Source organism: Silurus meridionalis, chromosome 15 (assembly GCF_014805685.1).
Source record: "Silurus meridionalis isolate SWU-2019-XX chromosome 15, ASM1480568v1, whole genome shotgun sequence".
Classification (NCBI taxonomy): domain Eukaryota; kingdom Metazoa; phylum Chordata; class Actinopteri; order Siluriformes; family Siluridae; genus Silurus; species Silurus meridionalis.
In genome coordinates this window covers 8,782,130-8,806,472 of record NC_060898.1, presented here as the reverse complement: position 1 = coordinate 8,806,472, position 24,343 = coordinate 8,782,130, and the positions used below count along the sequence as shown (strand labels likewise).

At 42.1% G+C, this 24,343-nt stretch overlaps 1 protein-coding gene across 4 annotated transcripts; it reads right to left on the bottom strand.

Annotated features, from left to right (window-relative positions):
* Positions 1-1,022: 1,022 nt before the first annotated feature.
* Positions 1,023-5,146, bottom strand: LOC124398110. 4 transcript variants are annotated; one of them, XM_046868140.1, is made up of 3 exons: positions 4,996-5,146; positions 3,422-4,798; positions 1,023-1,330 (listed from the first exon to the last, which is right to left on the bottom strand). In XM_046868140.1, the coding sequence occupies exons 2-3, from the start codon at positions 4,716-4,718 to the stop codon at positions 1,257-1,259; spliced, it is 1,371 nt and encodes a 456-aa protein (XP_046724096.1). In that variant the 5' UTR covers positions 4,719-4,798; positions 4,996-5,146; the 3' UTR covers positions 1,023-1,256. The 4 variants fall into 4 exon arrangements, with proteins under 4 accessions (XP_046724096.1, XP_046724095.1, XP_046724093.1 ...); XM_046868139.1 differs by having other exon boundaries at positions 3,422-4,770; XM_046868137.1 differs by having other exon boundaries at positions 3,422-5,146.
* Positions 5,147-24,343: the final 19,197 nt, after the last annotated feature.

Below are 24,343 nucleotides of genomic sequence, written 5' to 3'. Positions count from 1 at the left end.
ACAAATAAAAATGAATTGAATTGAATTGAATTTGGGATAAACCTATAGAGATTATGTATGATACTACAATTTATTGTTGCTGCTTTGGGACAATGTCCGTTGTTAGCTTTTTATACAAATTAAAATTTAATTTTACTGAACTGAAGTGAAGTGACATGAATTGAACTGAAATAAAATTGGGTGAGCCCAAATGAGGAAAATTTGTACGTCCCTGTTGGGTGATACTGTATATCTGACAATTTTTATATGAACCAACATGCCCCCCTGTGTTCCATGTGGCACCACACTGTTCCCAGCCATTGAAAAAGTGAGTTTTTAATGAACAACTTCAAGGTTTGAAAAAGGCCCATGGATTCAGAGAGATTGTGAATCTTTTAGTGTTAAATGAGAAATAGTCATCTGTGCCTCCAGGCATCACAGGTGCAGGCTCTACTAAATACATTTTAAAATTATCCACTTCATCAGTTAGTGGCAAAGGGAATAAATTTACATTGAATAACATTAGCAAACCATGTCTTTAAGGGTGATGCTTTGCACAATATGGCATTGTTCTGAGAGAACCAGTTCAGGCTAGGCCATCAGTTCCAGTAAAAGAAAAATAATAATTCAGCAGCATACAAAGATTCCACATAATTTCACAGCATTCTAAAGAGTTTGCTTCCAACCTTCCGGCAATAGTTTGGGACTGAATCTTTAGGCCATATAATGTATCTTTATCTGCTAAGAGACAAAATCTACTAGTGCAGTGCAGGGCAATTTTGAAATTGTCATCACCTGCATCACTTATCCAAGGATTATCAGGAGATTGAAGCATGACTTTTAAATCACTCAGTGCCAAATGTATGTATTTGCAGAGCCAAGCTAGTGTGGTACCTAACCAAGAGAAAACCACTCAAATGGGGAGAGTATATTCAGCAATCTCGCTATTACTGTCAGTCAGTCATTTTATATATATATATATATATATAGTAGCGCCTCGCTCGCATGCTGGGACGAACACACACACACCAGAGAGCTGAATGTCAAAGAAAAATCACAGGATGTCTTTATTTATAGTTTTACAGGAGTGCCAGAGAAAAGAAGAAGTGAAATTTTGTATAGAACTGCGAATTAGTCCTTAACGCCGTGCCCGCTGGAGCTTCCGATGTAGCGCCGCCTCAAATGGGTGTTGTTCGCGGCCACGGCCTGTCCGAGGAAAGCTGAGACCCAAACCTGTCTGTGAGTGGGTGCTCGGTGTCCTCGGCACGTAAAGGTCTTTACACAGTCGTCGGAAGAGAATCGGCGTATTCGCGGCTGTAGCTCGCCCTGCTCTCGCCGCTCTCGCTGCTTCCTGTCAAGAAAAAGGGAGAAAAATCTTTAGTTAGTTGGAAGCCAACTATTTCCCCCTGTGTGTTCCTTAGTGGATCCTTTTATATCCCCCCTTCTCCTTGATGAGCATGGGGAGGTAGCGTTCTCGTCATGAGCTTCCAGCCGTGCCTCGTTATGCCACTCCGCCCCACTGCCATGTGCTCTGCAGCTTTCCACAACACGGGTGCTGATATGGCGCTGTCCATCCAGCACCCCCCTGGTTGTTGTGTTCGGAACGCTTGCCTGGGACGTGATGCCGCCTTCACAGTAACCCCCCCTGAGCTCCGAACCTACTGCCAGCAAAGATCGAGCCCAGAGGAAATAAATCTGGCCCTTCCCAGCCGTTCCACGAGGTCGTCCACTCTGGGTAGTGGGTAGCTGTCGAACTCCGAGACCTGGTTAAGCTTACGGAAGTCATTGCAGAGCCTTAAGCTCCCATCCGGCTTTGGCACCACCACTATGGGGCTAGACCACGGGCTGGCCGAGTGCTTGATTATTCCATCTTGCAGCATCTTCTCTACCTCCTCTTCAATAGCCCGGCGGCGGGCCTCTGGGACCCTGTAGGGACGTTGACGAATTATCACCCCTGGTGGTGTTTTAATTTCGTGCTGCCCAGGTGGGTCATACCTGGAGTCGCAGAGAACACATCCGAAAATGGCCCGCAAGTTCTGTCAGGTCCTGCTGTTGCGCCGGCATTAGCTCCTCCCCCCTGCCGACCAAGGCACACTCTAGCAAATCTGTGGGGGATATGCAGAGGACTGACACCACCGGGTTAGTCCCAACCCATTTCTTTAACAGATTAACATGATAGATTTGTGTATTTTTTCTCTTACCTGGCTGTTGCAGGCGGTAGTTCACTGAACCGACTTTCTCAAGGACTGTGAACGGGCCCTGCCACCGGGCTAAAAACGTGCAGGTCGAGGTCGGAACCAACAGGAGGACCCGAACGCCCAGGTTAAATTCCCTCGGTTGAGCCGGTCAGTTGTACACTCTCCGCTGCTCAGCCTGCGCCTGTTCCATATGCTCCTTCACTATTGAGGCCACCTTCTGTATGTGCTCCTGCATTTCCTGGACATACTCAACCAGCGACCGATATGGCGAATGTTGCTCCTCCCATGCCTCTTTGGCCACGTCCAACAGCCCCCGAGGTCTTCTACCAAACAGGAGCTCAAATGGTGTAAACCCTGTTGATGCTTGTGGAGTCTCCCTTACAGCAAACAATACATATGGGAGCAGGAGGTCCTAGTTTCTCCCCTGCTCGTCTACCACCCGTCGGAGCATTCGCTTCAGTGTCTGATTAAAACGCTCCACTAGCCCGTCCGTCTGTTTGTGGTATACTGACGTCCTGACGTGTTTTACCTGCAACAACCGACAAAGATCCGCCATGAATTTAGAGACAAATGGTGTACCTTGGTCTGTAAGCAGGTCCTTCGGGATTCCCACTCTGCTGAAAAGGAGCATCAGCTCACTGGCAATGTTCCTGGTCGTGGCCTTTCTCAGCGGGACCGCTTCTGGGTAATGCGTGGCGTAGTCCACCATGACGAGGATATACTCGTGACCTCTCGCGGATTTTGGAAGTGGCCCCACCAGGTCCATGCCGAGCCTTTCGAAGGGAACCCCGATGATTGGGAGCGGTATAAGGGAGGCTGGGGGTGGCTTGGTGGGTGAGGTGTGTTGACATGTGGGGCAGCTCTGACAGAAGCGTCGTACCTCCGTCCCATGCCCGGCCAATGGAACCTGTCCCTTATCTTTTCCAGCGTGTTCCTTGGCCCCAAATGTCCGCCCAACGGGTGCGTGTGAGCTAGGTGCATCACAGAGCCTGTCTTTGTTTTCGGGAGCACCAACAGGTCACAGGCCCGTCCTCGACGTTCTGTGTGGTAGTACAGAAGCCCGTTTTTCACCGTGAAGTACGAGTGGGGCAGCGGCTGGCCATTATTACCCCCCACCTGTACCACTTGGTTCCAGCAATATTTAAGGCGGTCATCTTCCCTTTGTTCCCGCCCGAAGTTGCCCTCACAGGAGGCCTGGTGACACACATTGAAAAGAGGATTATCACCATTAATGCCAAACTCACCCTCTGCACCAGTGTCCTGCGTTTCTCGCTCATGAGCCATCAGTGCCGTATGGGTCCGTTTCCCCGACCTACGCAGCAGTTTTCGGTCCCCACCACGTCTCGACGTCCTGCGAGAGATCGCCTGCTGTCTCTGGAACCCCGGCCAGTCCCTGCCCAAGAGTAGGGGCACAGGTAGATTAGGAACCAAACCAATTACAAGCGGCCACTCACCTTCACCGTTCGCCACACGGACTCTGACGGTGGGCACCTCATGCACGTCTCCATGCACACACGCAACTGGTATAGTTTCAATTCTTTTGGTCCCCCTGGCTATGACGGAGGGTCTGGCCAGTGTGACGTTACTGCCAGAGTCTAGCAGCGCCTCTGTGATTTTACCATCCAGTTTCACACTGAGGGTCGGCGACCGGGGCTGTGTAGTTGCATGCATAGTGCAGCCAGCCAGCCATGGTTTTCTGAACTGGGCCGCCAGCCCTGCACCTAGATCGGAGGGCATGTGTTCATCTTTTGGAGGAAACACACCGGTGTCAGCCCTGCTGGCCCTCCGTTCCTGCCGGTCGCTGTTCCAGTCTCGGTGCGCATGAACTTGGCGTGGCTGGTGGCGCCCTGTATTTCCCTCCAGGCTCAATGTGGACAGTGCACACTCCAATGCTTTAACTAGCTCCTTGGGGTTTTCCGGATTTTGCATCCCCACAGCCTTCCATTCCTCGGGGGGCAATGCTCTTACAAACTTATCAATGGCCACCCTCTCCACGATTTTGCTGGCAGTTTTCCTTTCTGGTTGGAGCCACCTATGTGTAATCCGTACCAGATTTTCCAGATTTTGGGTCCTCGGAGCAATGTTGGGTTTGTACCCCCACTTATGGAAGTCCGCTGCTGCAATTCTCGGCGACAGTCCATAACAGCCCAGTATTTCTTCCTTTAGCAAATCATAGTTGTCCGCCGACTCTACCGGGAGGCTGTAGTAAGCCAGTTGGGCATCCCCCGTGAGGTAGGGAGCTACGAGCCATGCCCACGCACGTTTCGGCCATCCTTCGTGTACTGCGATGCACTCAAAAGTATGTAGAAACGTTTTTGGGTCGTCTTTTGCAGTCATTTTGGCAAGTAGGCGTTCCGCCTCCTGAACCGGGCTGAGGACGGGATTTCTGTCCTCTGCATGCTTTTTCCGTATTTCCAGGAGTTCTTGAGTAGCTGCATGGACTCCTTTTGCTCCTGCACGACAGTCTGTTGCTGAAGGTTCGATTTCAACAGGTGTTTCAAAACAGGATCCATGGTGTGTGATGGGGCGGGGATTTCCCATTTCCGTGTTCAAAGACCCGCTTTCTCCACCAATGTAGCCCCTCGCTCGTGTGCTGGGACAAACGCACAAACACCAGAGAGCTGAATGTCAAAGAAAAATCACAGGATGTCTTTATTTATAGTTTTACAGGAGTGCCGGAGAAAAGAAGAAGTGAAATTTTGTATAGAACTGCGAATTAGTCCTTAACGCCGTGCCCGCTGGAGCTTCCGATGTAGCGCCGCCTCAAATGGGTGTTGTTCGCGGCCACAGCCTGTCCGAGGAAAGCTGAGATCCAAACCTGTCTGTGTGAGTGGGTGCTCGGTGTCCTCGGCACGTAGAGATCTTTACACAGTCGTCGGAAGAGAATCGGCGTACTCACGGCTGTAGCTTGCGCTGCTCTCGCCGCTGTCGCTGCTTCCTGTCAAGAAAAAGGGAGAAAAATCTTTCGTTAGTTGGAAGCCAACCATTCCCCCCTGTGTGTTCCTTAGTGGATCCTTTTATATCCCCCCTTCTCCTTGATGAGCATGGGGAGGTAGTGTTCTCGTCATGAGCTTCCAGCCGTGCCTCGTTATGCCACTCCGCCCCACTGCCATGTGCTCTGCAGCTTTCCACAACACGGGTGCTGATATGGCGCTGTCCATCCAGCACCCCCCTGGTTGTCGTGTTCGGAGCGCTTGCCTGGGACGTGATGCCGCCTTCACAATATATACAGTAAGGAAAATAAGTATTTGAACACCCTGCTATTTTGAAAGTTCTCCCACTTAGAAATCATGGAGGGGTCTGAAATTGTCATCGTATGTGCATGTCCACTGTGAGAGACATAATCTAAAAAAAAAAAATCCAGAAATCACAATATATGATTTTTTAACTATTTATTTGTATGATACAGCTGCAAATAAGTATTTGGACACCTGTCTATCAGCTACAATTCTGACCCTCAAAGACCTGTTTGTCTGCCTTTAAAATGTCCACCTCCACTACATTTATTATCCTAAATTAGATGCACCTGTTTGAGGTCGTTGGCTGCATAAAGACACCTGTCCACCCCATACAATTAGTAAGAATCCAACTACTAACATGGCCAAGACCAAAGAGCTGTCCAAAGACACTAGAGACAAAATTGTACACCTCCACAAGGCTGGAATGGGCTACAGGGAAATTGCCAAGCAGCTTGGTGAAAAAAGTTCCACTGTTGGAGCAATCATTAGAAAATGGAAGAAGCTAAACATGACTGTCAATCTCCCTCGGACTGGGGCTCCATGCAAGATCTTACCTCATGGGGTCTCAATGATCCTAAGGAAGGTGAGAATTCAGCCCAGAACTACACGGGAGGAGCTGGTCAATGACCTGAAAAGAGCTGGGACCACCGTTTCCAAGGTTACTGTTGGTAATACACTAAGACATCATGATTTGAAAACATGCATGGCACGGAAGGTTCCCCCTCTTAAACCAGCACATATCCAGGCACGTCTGGATATGGTAGCTCCAGCGGTTAAGGCGCTGGGTTACTGATCGGAAGGTCGGGGGTTCAAGCCCCGGTATCGCCAAGCTGCCACTCTTGGGCCCTTGAGCAAGGCCCTTAACCCTCTATGCTCCAGGGGCGCCGTATCATGGCTGACCCTGCGCTCTGACCCCAGCTTCTAAGCAAGCTGGGATATGCGAAGAACAAAATTTCACTGTGCTGTAATGTATATGTGACAAATAAACGCTATTCTATTCTAAGTTTGCCAATGACCATTTGGATGATCCAGAGTAGTCATGGGAGAAAGTCATGTGGTCAGATGAGACCAAAATAGAACTTTTGAGTCATAATTTCCACTAAACGTGTTTGGAGGAAGAAGAATGATGAGTACCATCCCAAGAACACCATCCCTACTGTGAAGCATGGAGGTGGTAGCATCATGCTTTGGGGGTGTTTTTCTGCACATGGGACAGGGTGACTGCACTGTATTAAGAAGAGGATGACCGGGGCCATGTATTGCGAGATTTTGGGGAACAACCTCCTTCCCTCAGTTAGAGCATTGAAGATGGGTCGAGGCTGGGTCTTCCAACATGACAATGACCCGAAGCACACAGCCAGGATAACCAAGGAGTGGCTTTGTAAGAAGCATATCAAGGTTCTGGTGTGGCCTAGCCAGTCTCCAGACCTAAACCCAATAGAGACTCTTTGGAGGGAGCTCAAACTCCGTGTTTCTCTGCGACAGGCAGGAAACCTGACTGATCTAGAGAAGATCTGTGTGGAGGAGTGGGCCAAAATCCCTCCTGCAGTGTGTGCAAACCTGGTGAAAAATTACAGGAAACGTTTGACCTCTGTAATTGTAAACAAAAGCTACTGTACCAAATATTAACATTGACTTTCTCAGGTGTTCAAATACTTATTTGCAGCTGTATCATACAAATAAATAGTTAAAAAATCATACATTGTGATTTCTGGATTTGCACCTACGGTGACAATTTCAGACCCCTCCTAAGTGGGAGAATTAGCAAAATAGCAGGGTGTTCAAACACTTATTTTCCTCACTGTATATATATATATATATATATATATATATATATATATATATATATATATATATTAAAGTGTGTGTGTGTGTGTGTGTGTATGAAAATTATTTACTATAGCTAAAGGACATTTTTACCTTTTAGCTCCCACCATTATCACAAGCTGTCACAGAGAGATCTAGATGTAGATAAGGTCTAACGTACAGTATTTGATGTAAGAATGGAGGAAAAGATGACAATAGTATTTATGGATATCATCACATCTGGAGGTTGAAACTTAAAATCAATAATGATGAATGAGACAATTTGACAAAATGTTTTTAACATTAATATAACACTCAGTATTACTGATGTCTAACTCATCCAGATTCTGCTTCAGTAACCTTCACTATTTGAGTAGTGGTTGAGTTTCAGTTAAAATCTATAGGAGAAATAGTGTGTCTATGTGTTTAGATTATGATTGACACTAAAGGGGACTCTAATACATTTACCAGACATCCTCTTCTATAAACACACACACACACACACACACACACACACACACACACACACACACACACACATCCTTGTAGAGGCATAAAGCTGTGCCTACACATACCCCAATGAAATAAAGAAAACAAAGCAAAGTTAACAAAATGTAAAAATATTAATTTCATCATTTACATTAAAGAGACATACATATTAAGCAAACCTTAAACCAAAAGAAAATTCTGACATGAATGCAAAAAACATAAATTTGTGTGTGTGTGCGTGTGTGTGTGTGTGTGTGTGTGTGTGTGTGTGTGTGTGTGTGTGTTTCACTGTGTAAGGTCGCAGAGGAGCAGAAAGCTTCACATTGCTCTACAGATGGAGGGATGTTTTCCTATTGACTCATCGTAGATGAGGACACACACACACACACACACACACACACACACACACACACACACACACACACACACAATTTTCATTTCCTTGGAGACCCTAACTTTTCCCTCTCTCATGTTAAAAAGATTGAGCAGGAAAAAAGTTGAAATTTATTTTCTCCCTCTCTCTTTGAGAGCTATATTGATACAACAGCATGTACTGTGCCAAAACAGAAAATACTGGTGTTGAATACTTAGAATAAATAGCCTTGCATTAAAAGTGTATTGGTAAGAATAAAACATACCAATGGTTTGAGATATCAGTTTATGATCCAGTGTTATTTTCTCTCTCTCTCTCTCTCTCTCTCTCTCTCTCTCTCTCACACACACACACACACACACACACACACACACACACACACACACACACACACACACACACACACACATTTACATATACACAATGACAATGTGGGTGGGCTGGACTAAGAGGTCACTCCAATCTCTGTTCCCAAATATGCCATCTCTTCAACTTGTCTTGATGAACTATAGGATAAAAGAAGAAAAAGAAGAAGAAACTCTAATCCTAAGAATGTATCATGGTTTTATCAGTTCAATGTCAATAACAAGGACAGCTCTGTCATTAACTCCATGGGCAGTCCTCTAGTGACTAAGATTTCCAACAAAGTCATGCAATCACAGTGACAGCCTTGATAGTAATTACTACAAGCACTCAACACACACACATAACTCAGCACTTAGGAGATAGGGTACAATTTCACCAATCTGCAAAAAAACTACATTTTTCATTTCTCCACCTAAAATACTTTCAATATCGAATCTACAGTATATACGATCTTCTGAGAATCTGGAGAAGGTCAAAAATCAATATTAGATGTTTATTATCTTCTGGCCCTCAAGTGATGCTGCAATAAGAACAAGCACTGCAATAAATAAAAAAACTTTGTTTCAATTCAATTCATTTTTGTTTGTATAGCACTTTTAACAATGAACATTGTCTCAAAGCAGCTTTACACAGATAATGTGGTGATTAAAAGTGAATATGTTCTTGATATGAACATATCTATATAAAAGTTTGTCCCTGCCTGTTTCAATGCATGGGCTCAGAAACACCTCTAGATATCATTGTTAACACAGTTTGCCATGTCATCCATAAATGCAGATTATAGCTCTATTATGCAAAGAATTCTTCATGTATGTACATGATTCAAAAACACTGCCGTGTTGTTCCTGGCAAAAGCTCTAACTAAAGTTTTCACTGAATTGAAAAACTGTTCTGTGGTCAGACAAATCTTTTTAAATACCATCAAAACTGTGGCCATTAGACTAAAAAAAAAGTGGGACAATCTTGGTTGTCATCACCACTCAGTTTTAAAGGCTTGCATCTCTCATGGTTGTACATCTGTAAAGGCATATGAAATGATGAATTGAGGTTGTGTATATGTTTTCTGTAGGAGGTTCTCTTATTTTCACATTGTTTTGTTGGCCTTTTCTTTTTTTACATTATTTCACAAATCTGCCATGTTCTTTTTAAAGATAATTTTTTTATGGCTACTTTTACATAAAAGTCATACCTGTATATTTTTTTCAACATTTAAGTATTTTAAAAACCTTTCATACACAAAACCTTTAGAGCTATAGCACCATTTAGACACAGACATCAATAATCAGCACATAAAACTCAAGAACGGTGATTATTAACAAACTTTCAAACATGCATCGCAGAATGCATAAATTGTCCAGCTGAATGTTCATACTACTTCAATGTTCAATACTCTTAGTTTGGTTTTACTTTGATGTTATTTGATTTGTTATGACTTTCTACCAAACTGTGCTGTGCTGTGCTGTGCTCTTTCCAAAAACTAAATTTAAAAGGTTATGGTTCAAGAGCAACACTAAAGAAAACACTAATCTGAACAGGAGAGGCACAATAATCCTGGGGCACAAGTAAAGTCAAGTGCCAGCGGCAGACACAGCGGGGCTTGAGGTGAACTGCCACCGGGTACACGTTGGAGTTCAGAAAAGGCCGGATGAAGCGTGGGGCAAGCCTCCAGGTTGCTGCCCCAAGCACTTTCTGGCTGATATGATGAAGTGGGGCGACGCCCCTTTGCAGAGGTCTGAGGCGGAGCAATGCCCTCTGCGGAGGTCTGGACCACGTCGTCAGCAAAACCCATGGGCAAGGCGAAACACCTTGGAAAAACCCGGGGGGTGGAGCAATGTAGTCAACAAGGATTGGTAGCAGAGCGGCGCCCTCGGCGGGACTCTGGAGCGGAGCGGCGACCTCGGCAGGACTCTGGAACGGGGCGGCACTCTCAGCGGGGCTCTGGAGCAGAACGGCACCCTCAGCGGAAATCTGGAGCAGAGCGGCGCTCTCAGCGGGACTCTGGACAGGCTTGGGGCATGCTCGGCAGGGCAGACAGGCTTGGGAGTATGCCAGTCAGGCAGGAAGGCTGAGGTTGGGCAGCCCCCCTAGCAGAGCTCAGGGGCCGGAGGGACAGGTTATTTAAAACCATTTGGTTTGCCAGAGATTGTTCATGACGCACCTGAGAATACTCAGTTATCTGCTAGTGGCTAGGCTTCAGAATGTCGACCATCTCGGTTGGGTCCCTGAATTGCCAGTCTGCCGCGGAGCAAGTTTAACAGTGTATCTGCTGGGTTTATCTTTTGGCCAGATTATTCTTTCAGAAACTCTTGCAGGACAGGGTGACCAGGTGAGTGAGGACCCAAATGCAGGATGTGACAGGGAGTAAGGAAAATACAGGCTTTAATGGGGCACAGGCAAAAACAAAGTTCAATAAACAGTCCAGGGTCAAAACACAGGCGAACAGGGCAATGCAGGGAGAGACAAAACCAAAACCGAAAAATACAGTCCAGAAAATCGAAAACCAGGTAACTCGGGAGGCAGAGCAGAACAGGGATCAGGATCAGGATCAGGATCAGGAACAAGAACAGGAACAAGGACATATTTCCAGAGCAGGCAGGGTGGCAAGAATAATCTCAGGGGCTAGGAAGCCGGTAAAATAATCTGTCACCGAGCTAAAGTCTTGGCTGTCCTTAAATAACGGGCGGAGTGGAAAAAACAGCAAGATGGCCGCCGACCCGGAAGTGCACACCTTGTGCCCGGAAAATCCTAACAGTAAACACCTTAACACCTAAAATCTCAATTAGTGCTTTTAATAAGTGAAGTTGGTAATCATTCTCTGTTTAAATATATTTCTATTATAGGGGGTGTAGCGGTACACATATTTGTACCTAAATTACACACATGACATACCAAATGCAATCCTTTTTATGTGTGAAACATAGTTCTAATGTTCCCTCTGGCGACTGTAAGTTTGTTTAGTCTCTCTACACATTGAGTGCATTTAAAAAAATTTTACTTACATACAGTACACACAACAGTGACAGAGGTATAAAAACGTAGGACAGTGTCTATGTGGCTTCTCACTTCGTACCGGAAATAAAAGCAGTTTTGCACATGCATAAAAATGCTAAAGAATCCACAGCACTAACATTAGCAGCTAACCAGGAAGTGGCTAGCAGCTAATGCTAGCACTATGGATTCTATAGTGTTAAATGTCCAGCCTCAATAATTTCTCTCAAAAGAAGAAAATCCAGACAATTCCATGTATCGAGGGAGCGAATGAATGAAGGATGGAAGAAATCAAGACATTTTTTAAAGTATGCTAAAATAAGTAGAACTGTTACGTTCATATCTTTAGAAACCTAAATATTAAATGTAAAACACATCTGTGTTACCCGAATTGGGTCTAACGAATGTAAATTATTGAATTTAATCCTTCCATTTATTTCAATTTATTTCCTCAATTAAATTTGTGCCAATTTAATTGAATACTCAGTTGAATGCATATAATTCAAATGTGTATTGCATTAATTTGATTTATTCTAATTTATTTTTTTATATAAAATATAAAATATTGTTTTATATTATATGTAATTTAACCAAGCAGGCAATTTATTTAAAATTGTTTTAAAACTGTGAACTGCTGATGTTCACAAATGTTAATAATAAAAACTGCTTTAATAATTAAAAAAAAAACTATTTTATGTTTTGCATTTCTTCCCCATAACCATCCAAACATTTTTTCCTCAATCCTTAATTATTCTTAATTTTCCTCAATCATATTGGAATGTATGCTTTTATATTATGTTATACTGTACATACAACTCTTGCAAAAAGCCAATTCTTCATCTTTTTCCACCCCTTATTTAGTGGCTTGGCTAAAAAGCTGCAAATCAACAATTCTTTATGGGTTGGGTTTGTGGGGAGAACCTAAAATGACCCAAAAAGAGGTTGTAGAACAGAAAAAGAAAGGAAATAGGGAAGGTTGGCTGTCGCTTTTGTTCATCCATGATTTCATATGTGTAGTCTGCAACTGCATGCCAGATGTATTCAATTCGTTCTGTCTTGTTTTTTCTCTTAGTTACTCATTCTAAATTTTCTTGCCTGCTGCTCTTTGGAGTTCTTGATTTTTCATATAACTTCAATTCCAACTACTCTCAGACCTTTCTCGCAGTATATTTTAATGGGAGATTTACAATTGCATTACAGTTATAGTTAAAAACAAAATGTAATGTAAGTAATGTAGTTAATGAAAGAAGAAATGAATTTATAGATTATAATATATATAAGACTGCCCCCTTATGGTGAGTAGAGGAAAGTGAACACAGCTTTCACCTGCTCCCCATACGAACCCTATTACTCAGGAAATCACACAACATAAATATACCCTATAGAACCCTATAAAAAATCTTTCAGTAGTCATAACAATTTGAAGTTTTATATTAAGTTTAATTCAGTTTTGGGGATGAACATTTACTAGGAGTGGAATGTTTTTGGTCTTAATAGTTTCCAAATGGACTGCCAAGTGTTATAGTTGCGTGTGTGCGTGCGTGCGTGTGTGTCTGGGTAGAATGGAAAATGTGTCGACTGGAACAGGATTTTCTCCCTGAACATGTCAGACGCCCCCCACACACTCTCCTATTCTCTAAATGGTCAAATGTATAATTGTATAACAAAATTCTCTCTCTCTCTCTCTCTCTCTCTCTCTCTCTCTCTCTCTCTCTGTATATATATATATATATATATATATATATATATATATATATATATATATATATATATATATTTATTTATTTATATATAATATTGTTGTAGAATAATACGTTTTATAGAGTATAAAACAGTATTGAGTATAAAATACAGTGTGTTCATTAGAATGCTATAATCAGTATTTATAATTATTCTTGCAATATTCAATTAAAATTCAGCATTTAGAAAATGAGATCATAAGTCTTAAGAAAACCTTTCCAACATTCTCTCTATATCAAACATTCTCTTGCTTCTCTCTCTCTCTTTCTCTCTCTGCATCATGTCTTGAACAGTTCCAGATGTGAGCTGAAACAGAGTGGTGATGTCATCACAGCCCCATGTCCACCACCCCTCTGCAAAATCCAGAAAGCAGACAAAAAAGTGGGGGATGAGAGAAAGGGAAGGAAAAGGTAAGCAATAGCCACCCAAAGGAGGAAAGAAGATTATTTGCCTTCAACAATGTAGCAAGGGGGTGGTGATGATATTTTACTCAGAGTAAAAAAAATTATGAAACTACATTTTGTTTCAGACTTGTGTGTAAGTGTACACTGTTTGAGATTTCAGTTGAATTGGATAAAGTGGAGTCAAGAAAATGATTACAGTACACATACTTGCACAAAGTCAGCATTTACTGTGAAGTTGACTCAACTCCATGAAACTGAAAATGACAAACATATGTGCACTTTCTCTCTCTCTCTCTCTCTCTCTCTCTCTCTCTCTCTCTCTATTCCTGAACTACCAACAGTACCTGGATATCCCAATAGCCTGCAGTTCCTTTGTCCAGATGTGTGTGTGTGTGTGTGTGTGTGTGTGTGTGATTGTTTATGCACTTTAAATGGGTCAGTGGCTGACGGCACTTATGCCAGCAAACTGAGAGAGGTTGGGGGTTTAAAGGGAGGAACACTGTTTGGATTGTTGCTATGCAATACAGGCACAAATAAGGTTGAGTAGAAAAAAGGCTATAGCAACACATACTCTAAATAATAGACTTTTTGAAGAGCATATGACTTTTGATCATTTTGATTTCTTCTGCTTAGATTGATTTAGATGCCAGAAGTGTAAGTACAGTATGCTGCGTTTCATGGTTGTATAATTTGTAAAGTATTATTAACACAGGGACTGTTGTTTCTTATATAACACAATTGCTCTCACTTATTCTAAATTATCTATAGAGGTAACCATCACCTTTTATATAATCACATAACTCCAAAATGATTACTTTAGTGGCAAGTTGCTCATGATTTAAAGAAGAAAAAGAGGAATGAATGAATAAACATTTACCAGAATGGTGTGAAAACCAACCAAATCAGCTCTCCTCACTCTTTCTAAAATCTGAGCAGTGTAATCTTGTTTCTGAGTTCAGGTTATTATCAGCACAGAGTTTTGTATGCTTGCTCCATGTTTGCATGAACTAGCTAAAATAAATGTCCCCTACATATGAATGAGTTTATGAATGTTATTTCTCTCTCCAGTGTTCTGTAATGTTTAAAGACTATAATCACACTCTTGATGTCACCCAAATGAGGTTGGGTTTTTATCAAGGTTTCTTCCTTATGACATCTAAGGGAGTTTTTCCTTGCCACAGTCTTGCTCATCAGCGATAAATGCACACCATTCACCTTAACTGTTGATTTCTGTAAAGCTGCTTCGAGACAATGTCTGTTGTGAAAAGCGCTATAGAAAAAAAAATTATTTGTTTAAAACATGTAGTTAACACAGTTGTTTAAAAGGTATAGGTATACTGTAGGTCAGGTCAGAATATTGTGCATAGAATTTACATTTTCACACTACATACAGTACTCAGTAATTGCTCTGAGGCTTTAACACATGCCAGTTCATAACAATTCTCAGACAGACATGTCAGATTGTTGTTTTTTTAGAAGAATCAGATGAAAGGAAAACATAGAAGGAAGGAAGCAGATCATATTTTTGGTCTGGGAGCAAACATGTTTCAGCCAATATCAATGAAGCTTGAATGCCTGTCAAATGCTGTGTTATAACAAACTTCACTCCAGAAATGTCATACATATGTATATATTACCCTATATATTTCTGTGTGATTTTTACCAACTTTTATTTACAAAAGGAACCTCAGGTGCCAATAAAAATATACAAAATATTTTAATATGTTATGATTATTTTTAAAACATAAGGTGTTTAAAACCAGGTGGGAAAAAATAAGTACAATGTATAAGTCAGTAACAGGTATTAACCTTATTATTCTCCCCACTATTTCAGAGAACAGTTTTACATCACTGCTCCAGTTCACTGATGTTTGAAGGCATTTGTTTATGAACAGCTATCCAGTAAAGCTAAGGTCTGTACTTTGTAATGGTCAATCCAACAACTTGAATTTTCTGCTGCAGGAACCATCAAAAAATTGATTTCTCTTTTTATTTTTTTATTAATTTATTCCCACTTAGTACGACTTCCTGGTGCATTATCCTGTGATAGAAAGATAATTGGTAGCAGACTTTTCTTAAATAGGAACAACTGTCCTGCGTACATACAGCTATTTTAAGAAAGTACACACAAAAGAAACAGAGGCATAAAATGAAAAAGAAAGCAAATAAAGAATTGTATGCAAGTACTAGAGATAATGAAAGACTTAGAGATGAAGTAAGAATTAAAGTTTGAACAACAGAGTGAAAGAATGACAGAGAAAGTCTGAAAATAAGCCAATGATAAGAGGTCTTATGTTTTCAGACTTATGTTTAAAAAGAAGGGGGTGGGGTGTTCAATATACTTATTTTCTTGATCACACCATCACATAGAAAGGAAAAGTCTAGCATAAGAATGCTGTCACATGTCTAGACTGTTTGGTATGTCAAAAATGGTTTTCCTTTCTCTGACTAAAGAAATTGTACTGCTACTGTTTTTGGATTGAGACCCTAACAATCTGCTAAAGCTGGAGAGGGAGAGTGGGCAGGAATTCCAGACCTTTTCAAATATTCAGAAGAGACAGAAATAATTCTGAAAGAAGCTTCATTAGCCCCACTTCTTAAGGCTTTTATTAGGTTCCAAAAGAACCTATATGATCAGTAAACAGAATGTCCATTGTATTCTGGGATATGTAGTTGTGCTACCCACATATCCTGACATTATCTTATTCAGTATTCAGTGTATAAAGTAACAAATGTGGAATATATTTACCATATAATCTGTATAGAGACATATACAGTAAATAGCAATCAGCAGTATCTGACATATTCACACTTATTTGTTTCACATTATTTAAGTTAACTTTGCCCATGCTTTTATTCTCTTTCACAGATACATTAGAATAAGAGTCTGTAAAAGTCCAAATAAATAATACTTACTTAAATGTATGTATATGTTGAAGGCATGGTGGATTAATGTGTAGTGTTGTTTTGGGATCCCTGTAGTCAGTAGAGGACTAACTAAGGTAAATTTTCCACATTGTTGACAGTTGTCTAAACTAAACAGATTTACATGATTAACATGACCATGTTATTGTGTGATGAAATGCTTTCACAACATTGCAGCAAATGGTTGGCATATTTGATGTACATTTCTTTTTTTTTTTTCTTTTTTTTTTTCTTTATTTATTTTTAATTTATCTGATGGATCCAGGGTATATTCTGGCAGCACTGTGTCTGGCAGCACTTAGTGGTAAACAATTTTATCATAGGGCATTCTGCACAAATGTTCATTCACAACTTCTAGTAGCCAATTTACCTAACCAATCCATGTTTATGGGAAATGTCTCTAGGTTATGTATGTAACCCTAGTTCCCCAAGGGACCGAGACGCTGCGTCTCAACACTTTGGGAACGCCTTGAGTTGTCCATGCTCTGAACCACGTATGAAATCTGGCCAATAGGCAACCAGGAGCTACAAAATGGTTGTGCAGTGGTAGCGACATTAGCTTCTGCAAAAGAGAGAAGGTAAGCGCTGCAGGGATGCAGGGAGTGTGGCCCGGGGATGCAGCGTCTTGTTCCCCTTTTGGGGAACTGGGGTTACATATGTAACCTAGAGACTTTCCCCATAAGCTTTGGGAACGAGTGTCCAATCATGCCACACTGACCAGACCCTGCCTAGTGTGTGAGAGCCTCACAAACAGCACTTAGGACAGAGAAGCCCGGAGTGGCTCTGAGGTCGAGGTCATAAAACCTGACAAAGGTCAGCGGGGTGGACCAGCCTGCAGCGTCGCAGATGTCCTAGAGCGAGACTCCAGCGGACCAGGCCATAGAGGCTGCCACATTCTGAGTAGAGTGAGCCTTGACCCCGAGCAGAGCGGGAAGACCAGAGGAATCATAAGAGGATGAGATAGCATCCACTACTCACCTGCTGAGAGTCTGCTTATTGGTAGGGAATCCCTTTCTGTTGGGGCCATAGCAGACAAACAGCTGCTCCGACTTCTTCCACGGACTCATCCTGTAGAGATAAGTGTCCAGTGTTCGCAGTGTTCCTGTTTGGGGTCTAGGAACAAAGGAGGGCAGAATGCCTGCAGCACAACAGGACACTTCGGGGAATACAACCTTCGACCACCTCGGGGAATACAACCTTCTCATGGAGGGAGCTCTGGAATGGAGAATGGTCTCCACTACCTCAGCAGAGAGACCAGCTGCTCTCAGGGGCCACAGCCAAAGCCTCCACAACTCTGGGCAGGGGTGAACCAGGGCTCCCCCCGTCTGTGAGAGGAGATCTCTCCTTGGAGGAATTTTCCAAGGAGGGCCCTCAAAGAGGGACCGTGAACCATGGTCTGCACGGCCAATGATGTGCTACCAGGAGGAGACAGGCTCCTTCCTGGCGAACTCTCTCCAGAACTCCCAAGAGCAGCGCATTCAGCGGGAAGGCATACAGACGTAGCCTCGGCCACGTCTGCACCATGGCATCCAGCCCTAACGGCAAGAGAAAGAACCAGAGGGGACAGTGTGAAGTCTCCTGAGTTGCAAACAGATCCACCTGGGCTCTGTAAAACCTCTGCCATATCTGCTCCAACAACTTGGGGTGGAGTCTCCATTCCCCAGGCCTCGGCCCTTTCCTCAAAAGGGCGTCCGCTCTCCAATTCAACTGTCCCGGGATATAAACAGCTCTCAGTTAGAGGAGGATCTGCCACGCCAGCTTGTATAAGGGCCAAGAACGGACACCCCCCTAGTGGTTGATATATGAGACCAGGCCAATGAAGATGCTATGCCAAAGAAGAGATAGCTAGCTAGTATCTGTTCCATACGTGGCATCGCCCTGTAGCTGCACTCCTTAGCCCCAACTACATTCGTGTATAGCGAGGTATGCTGGGAAAAAGTACATGCTGCATACTCCTAGGACCTGGACATCGCGATGTGCAGGTCGGGGAAAAATGGTAGGCCCCTGTGCTGAGGCTGTGACACGGGGTGCAGAAAGCGCTCATCCAGCTCACTAGGTGGACACTGCTTCTGCTTTTTCAAGGAGCTCCTCGTACAGCACAGGCTGTGAGGAGTCCATGGGCTCGCTAGTGTACATAATCTCATCCTCCTCGGAGGGAGAGATGTGGAGCACTGCGCTGCTCGCACCACTAGATGTGCTTCCCCGAGAGAGCAGGCTGTCTGTTCTTACTGTTGTCTGTCTGTTCTGGAGGAACGTTGTCTCATTTTTACTGCGTACCACTGTGTATAGTAGAAATGACAATAAAAGCCTCTTGACTTGACTTGATTACGGCCACACCAGTACGCAATCAAGAAATCTCTTAAATAGGACCTGCCTGACAAAGTGAAATAGATCAAAAGATCCTTAAAAGCTAGACATCATGCCGAGATCCAAAGAAATTCAGAAACAAATAAGAAAGGAAGTAATTGAGATCTATCAGTCTGGAAAAGGTTATAAAGCCATTTTTAAAGCTTTGGGACTCCAGGGAACCACAGTGAGAGCCATTATGCACAAATGGCAAAAACATGGAACATTGGAGAACCTTCCCAGGCCGGCCGACCAAAATTACCCCAAGAGCACAGTGACGACTCATTCAAGAGGTCACAAAAGACCCCACAAAAACATCCAAAGAACTGCAGGCCTCACTTGCCTCACTTAAGGTCAGTGTTCATGACTCCACCATAAGAAAGAGACTGGGCAAAAATGGTCTGCATGGCAGTGTTCCGCTGCTAAGCAAAATGAACATAAAGGCTCATCTCAGTTTTGCCAGAAAACATCTTGATGATCCCCAAGACTTTGAAAATACTCTGTAGACTGACAAGACAAAAGTTTAACTTTTTGGGAGGTGTGTGTTCCATTATGTCTGGCGTAAAAGTAACACCGCATTTCAGAAAAAGAACATCATACCCACAGTAAAATATGGTGGTGGTTGTGTAATGGTCTGAGGCTGTTTTGCTGCTTCAGGACCTGGAAGACTTGTTGTGATAAATGGAACTATGAATTCTGCTGTTTAACAAAAAATCCTGAAGGAGAATGTCTGGCCATCTGTTCGTGACCACAAGCTGAAGAGAACTTGGGTTCCAAAACACACCAGCAAGTCCACATCTGAATGGCTGAAGAAAACCAAAATGAAGACTTTGGAGTGGCCTAGTCAAAGTCCTGACCTAAATCCTATTGAGATGCTGTTGCATGACGTAAAAAAAAACGTAAAAACTGCATGTTGTGTTCACTTGTGTTATCTTTTACTAATATTTAAATTATTTTGGTTATCTGAAACATTAAAGTGTGACAAACATGCAAAAAAATAAATAAATCAGGAAGGGGGCAACTGTATATGTTTTTTAAAGATCAAACATTTTTTTGCAAACATCTCAGAGCCGATTCTTGATGCAGTCCAACCTTCACCTTGAACCAGTCTGTTGTTCCTACTGCACACTTCACTGCTGTCACACTGTCCTCATACATGTCCTGCATACTTCTCTGACACACCTGACTTCCATATACAATACCACAATTCCTCTCTCGGCACCCTGTCGTGCGCTTTCTCTTAATCCAGAAACACACAATGCAACTCCTTCTGACCTTCTCTATACTTCCCCATCAACATTCTCAAAGCAAATAATGCGTCCGTAGTGCTCTTTCATGGCATAAAACTATACTGTTGCTCACAGATGGTCACCTCTTCTCTCAGACCTTGTTTCCACTACTCTTCCCAATAACTTCATTGTGTGACTGATCAACTTTATTTTCATGTCATAATAAACATGCTTTACAAACACATTCACAACAGGCAGAAAAAAAAACCCTAATGTTAAAGAGTCAAGGGTCAAGAGCCCAACTAAGCAACCACTGATCTGAAAAATGGTGAGGTCAAACTAATATAAATATAAAACCCTTATAAGTCTGCAGCAATGAGGTAGGGCCTTATAGTGTAGGTCAGCATTAGAATTTAAAGATCAATCTGGAATCTAACAGGGAGAAACAGAGAAATATGCTCACCAGACTTGGTCTTTGTCAGAATTCTAGCAGCTGATTTTTTCTGAATCTGCAATTTGTTAAAGGTAGATTTTGAAACCCCAACAAGCAAAGCATTACAGTAGTCTTTGCATGAAAAAAAATAAAATTTTGATCAGTTTTTTTAACAACGGAAAAATATAACATGAGGTGCAATCTTACAATGTTTCTGAAATGAAAACTGTATTAACTGTATTCTGAACATGAGCATCGAATATTAAGTTTGTGTAGAAAAAATCACCCCAATCTTTTTTTTGTTTTGACTAAAACTCCGAAACAGAACCTTCCACTTTTAACGTTTGAAAACCAGCTTTATTAGTTTAATAATGTGAACTGATAATAGTGATAATACATGGGAAATTCTGGGACATCAATATTTTCATCTCAGAAATGCAATGTTCAAGAAAGCCAATGGCTGCATTTTTGCCAGGTTTTGTATGAATGTAAATCTGGGTGTCATCTGCATAAAAGTGAAACTTAAAAGCTGAACAACAGGAAAGATGCAAATAATAAAAAGCAGTGGACCCAAAATGGAACCTTGCGGGACATAAATTTATCTGAACCAACTTCAGACTGACATCCATCTAGGTAAAACCAACCTAGACTTAAAATAATTTAATACAATGTCAGTAACAACAACCGGGTTTCCAAACAAGTGAGTAATAGAAAGTGATCCACAGTGTCAAAAATGCACTAAGTTCAAGAATTATTCATATTAAGGGGACAACCATAGGCTGTGTCAATCAACAGGTCATTTGTAACCTTAACTAAAACTGTTACAGTGCTGTAGAGTTAACAAAAAAAAATTTGAGGGTGAAATGAGTATACAAGTGAGAAACCTCAATCCGCTCAAGAATTTCAGCAGGAAGGGGAAGATTAAAAATGGGACAACAATAATAGAGGTTGTCCAAAACTACGTTAACTTTGGTGTTTGGTGTTTTGTTTTTGTTGCAATTTTTAATGCTGCTGGCACCACTCCCATGCACTGGGAATATAATCATTTATTATATTTAAGACTACAGGGCCAAGATAGGCAAAGCATGATTTAAACTAATTATTTGGTACAGGACCCATTAGGAAAGTCTACTTTAATTTGTGAAACCACCTCTTCAGGACAGGTGAGATATGAAGATGAAAAAGTAAAGAAAGAGATTAGAGTAACAAAAGAGACGGGTATAACAGCAGTAATACATTTACAGTACGAGCATAGTCAAAGTTAGAACTGAAAAAATCAAGAATTCTATTACAGAGGTAGGTTGAAACAGGCAGATTAGAACCAATGTTTCCATTGAGCAGTTTGTTAGTAGTCTGAAATAGTTTATGAGGATTTCTTTGCTTATTGACAATTATCTGAGAGAAAAACTGAGACCAGATAGTTAACAACTCAGCTTTATATTTATGTAAATGGACTTTCCAAGCTTAATGATGCACATTTATTCTAAAAAGATGCCACATATGCTCAATCTTAGCACAAATAGCCTTCATAGAGCAGAGTTTGTCAGTATACCAAGGAGCTGAGCATGCTAAGACAATTTTTCAAGATTTACAAATAGGTCCAAGTAACCTTAGAGTGCTGTATGTTGTCCTCCAAAGGAGCAGATGGTGAAAGGCAACTCAGAGAGAAGTGATTAAATTTTGTGAAAAATCAGATGAAACAACAGATTTCCGTTTGCGATAATTAATAGATCAAGACAAAGGTAGATTTGGATGAGATAAATACATATTAAAAAGATTATCAGACAACTCAAAATCAGAGACAGATAATTAAGACAAGGAAGCACCATTTGTAATGACCAGATATAAAGTCACTTGGTATATGTAGGACAGTCCACCATTTCCTTCAAATCAAAACAGTCGAGGGTACAATGTCTTTTTTATCAATATGTATGTTAAAGTCTCTCAGAATAATAAATACAGCAGTAGAAGGTTTAGAAGGTATATAGACTGTAGCTATGACCATAGAGATGGATTCAAATACACTTAGATCAAAACATTCAAAAGAATGAAACTGAGAAATAATAACAGGAATTAATTTGATTAAAATATAAGGAAGACAAAGAGACGTGGTGGTTTAATGAGGAAGTGCAGGACAGCAAAGGAGAAAGAGGTTTGCGAAACAGGATTGGGATCAGCAGACAGATGAGAAAAGTAGGCATGTAGCAAAAGCTGAGGAAAAGGCATATAAGGAGCTGTTTGAGAATTTGAACACTAAGGAGGGAGAAAAGGATTTGTACCGATTGGCCAGGCAGAGGGACCAAGCTGGGAAGGATGTGCTATAAGTTAGAGCAATAAAGAATGGAGATAGAAATGTGTTGACTAGCGAGGAGAGTGTGTTGAGAAGGTGGAGGGAGTATTTTAAACAGCTGACGAAGGAAAATGAAAGAGAGAAGGTTGGATAATGTGGAAATGGTGAAGCAGGAAGTGGATAGGATTAGTAAGGAGGAAGTGAGAGCAGCTATTAAGCTATTAAGAGTGAAAAGTTGGTCGGACCAGATGACATACCAGTAGAAGCATGGAGATGTTTAGGAGAGATGACAGTGGTTTTCTAATCAGGATTGTTTAACAAGATTTTGGAAGGTGGGAGGATGCCTGAGGAATGGAGAAGGAGTGTGCTGATACTGTTTTTTAAGAATAAGGGAGATGTGCAGACTTACAGTAACTACAGGGGGAAAAAGTTGTTCAGTCACACCATGAAGTTATGGGAAAGAGTAGTGGAAGCCAGTAGAGAAGAGGTAAACATTTGTGAGCAACAGTATGGTTTCATGCCGAGGAAGAGCACCACAGACGCATCATTTGCTTTGAGAATGTTGATGGAGAAATATACAGAAGGTCAGAAGGAGTTGCATTGTGTGTTTATGGATTTTGAGAAAGCGTATGACAGGGTGCTGAGAGAGGAATTGTGGTGTTGTATGAGGATGTCAGGTGTGTCAGAGAAGTATGTGAGGGTGGTGCAGGACATGTATGAGGACAGTGTGATAGCAGTGAAGTGTGCAGTAGGAATGACAGACTGGTGTAAGATGGAGGTTGGATTGCATCAAGGATTGTCTCTAAGCCCTTTCCTGTTTGCAGTGGTGATGGACAGGTTGACCATGGACTATAATGTTTGTGGATGATATTGTGATTTGTGGTGAGAGTAGGGAGTAGGTTGAGAAGAGCCTGGAGAGGTGAAGGTATGTGCTACAAAGAAGGGGAATGAAATTCACTAGGAGTAAGCCAGAGTAAATGTGGGTTAATGAGAGGGAGGGCAGTGGAGTGGTGTGGTTGCAGGGAGATGAGGTGGTAAAGATGGATAATTGTAGGTACCTGGGGTCAACAGTGCAAAGTAATGAAGAGTGTGTTAGAGAAGTTAAAAGAAGAGTGCAGGCAGGGTGGAGTGGGAGGAAAAGAATGGTAGGAGTGATTTGTGATAGAAGGGTATCTGCAATAGTGAAAGGTAAAGTTATTAAAACTGTGGTGAGACCTGCTATGTTGTATGGTTTGGAGTCAGTGGCATTGAAAAATAAAAAAGATTAAAAGACAGGAGGTGGAGGTGGAGCTGGAGGTGGCAGAGCTGAAGATTTTAAGATGAGGATGGACAGGATTAGAAACAAGCTTATTAGAGGGACCGTGCATGTAAGACGTTTTGGAGACAAGGTGAGGGAGGCACGATTTAGAAGGTTTTGACATGTGCAGAAAAGGGACATGGGGAATATCGGTAGGAGAATGCTAAGAATGGAGCCACCAGGAAGGAGGAAAAGAGGAAGGCCAAGGAGCATGTTTATGGATGTGGTGAGGGGAAAAAGA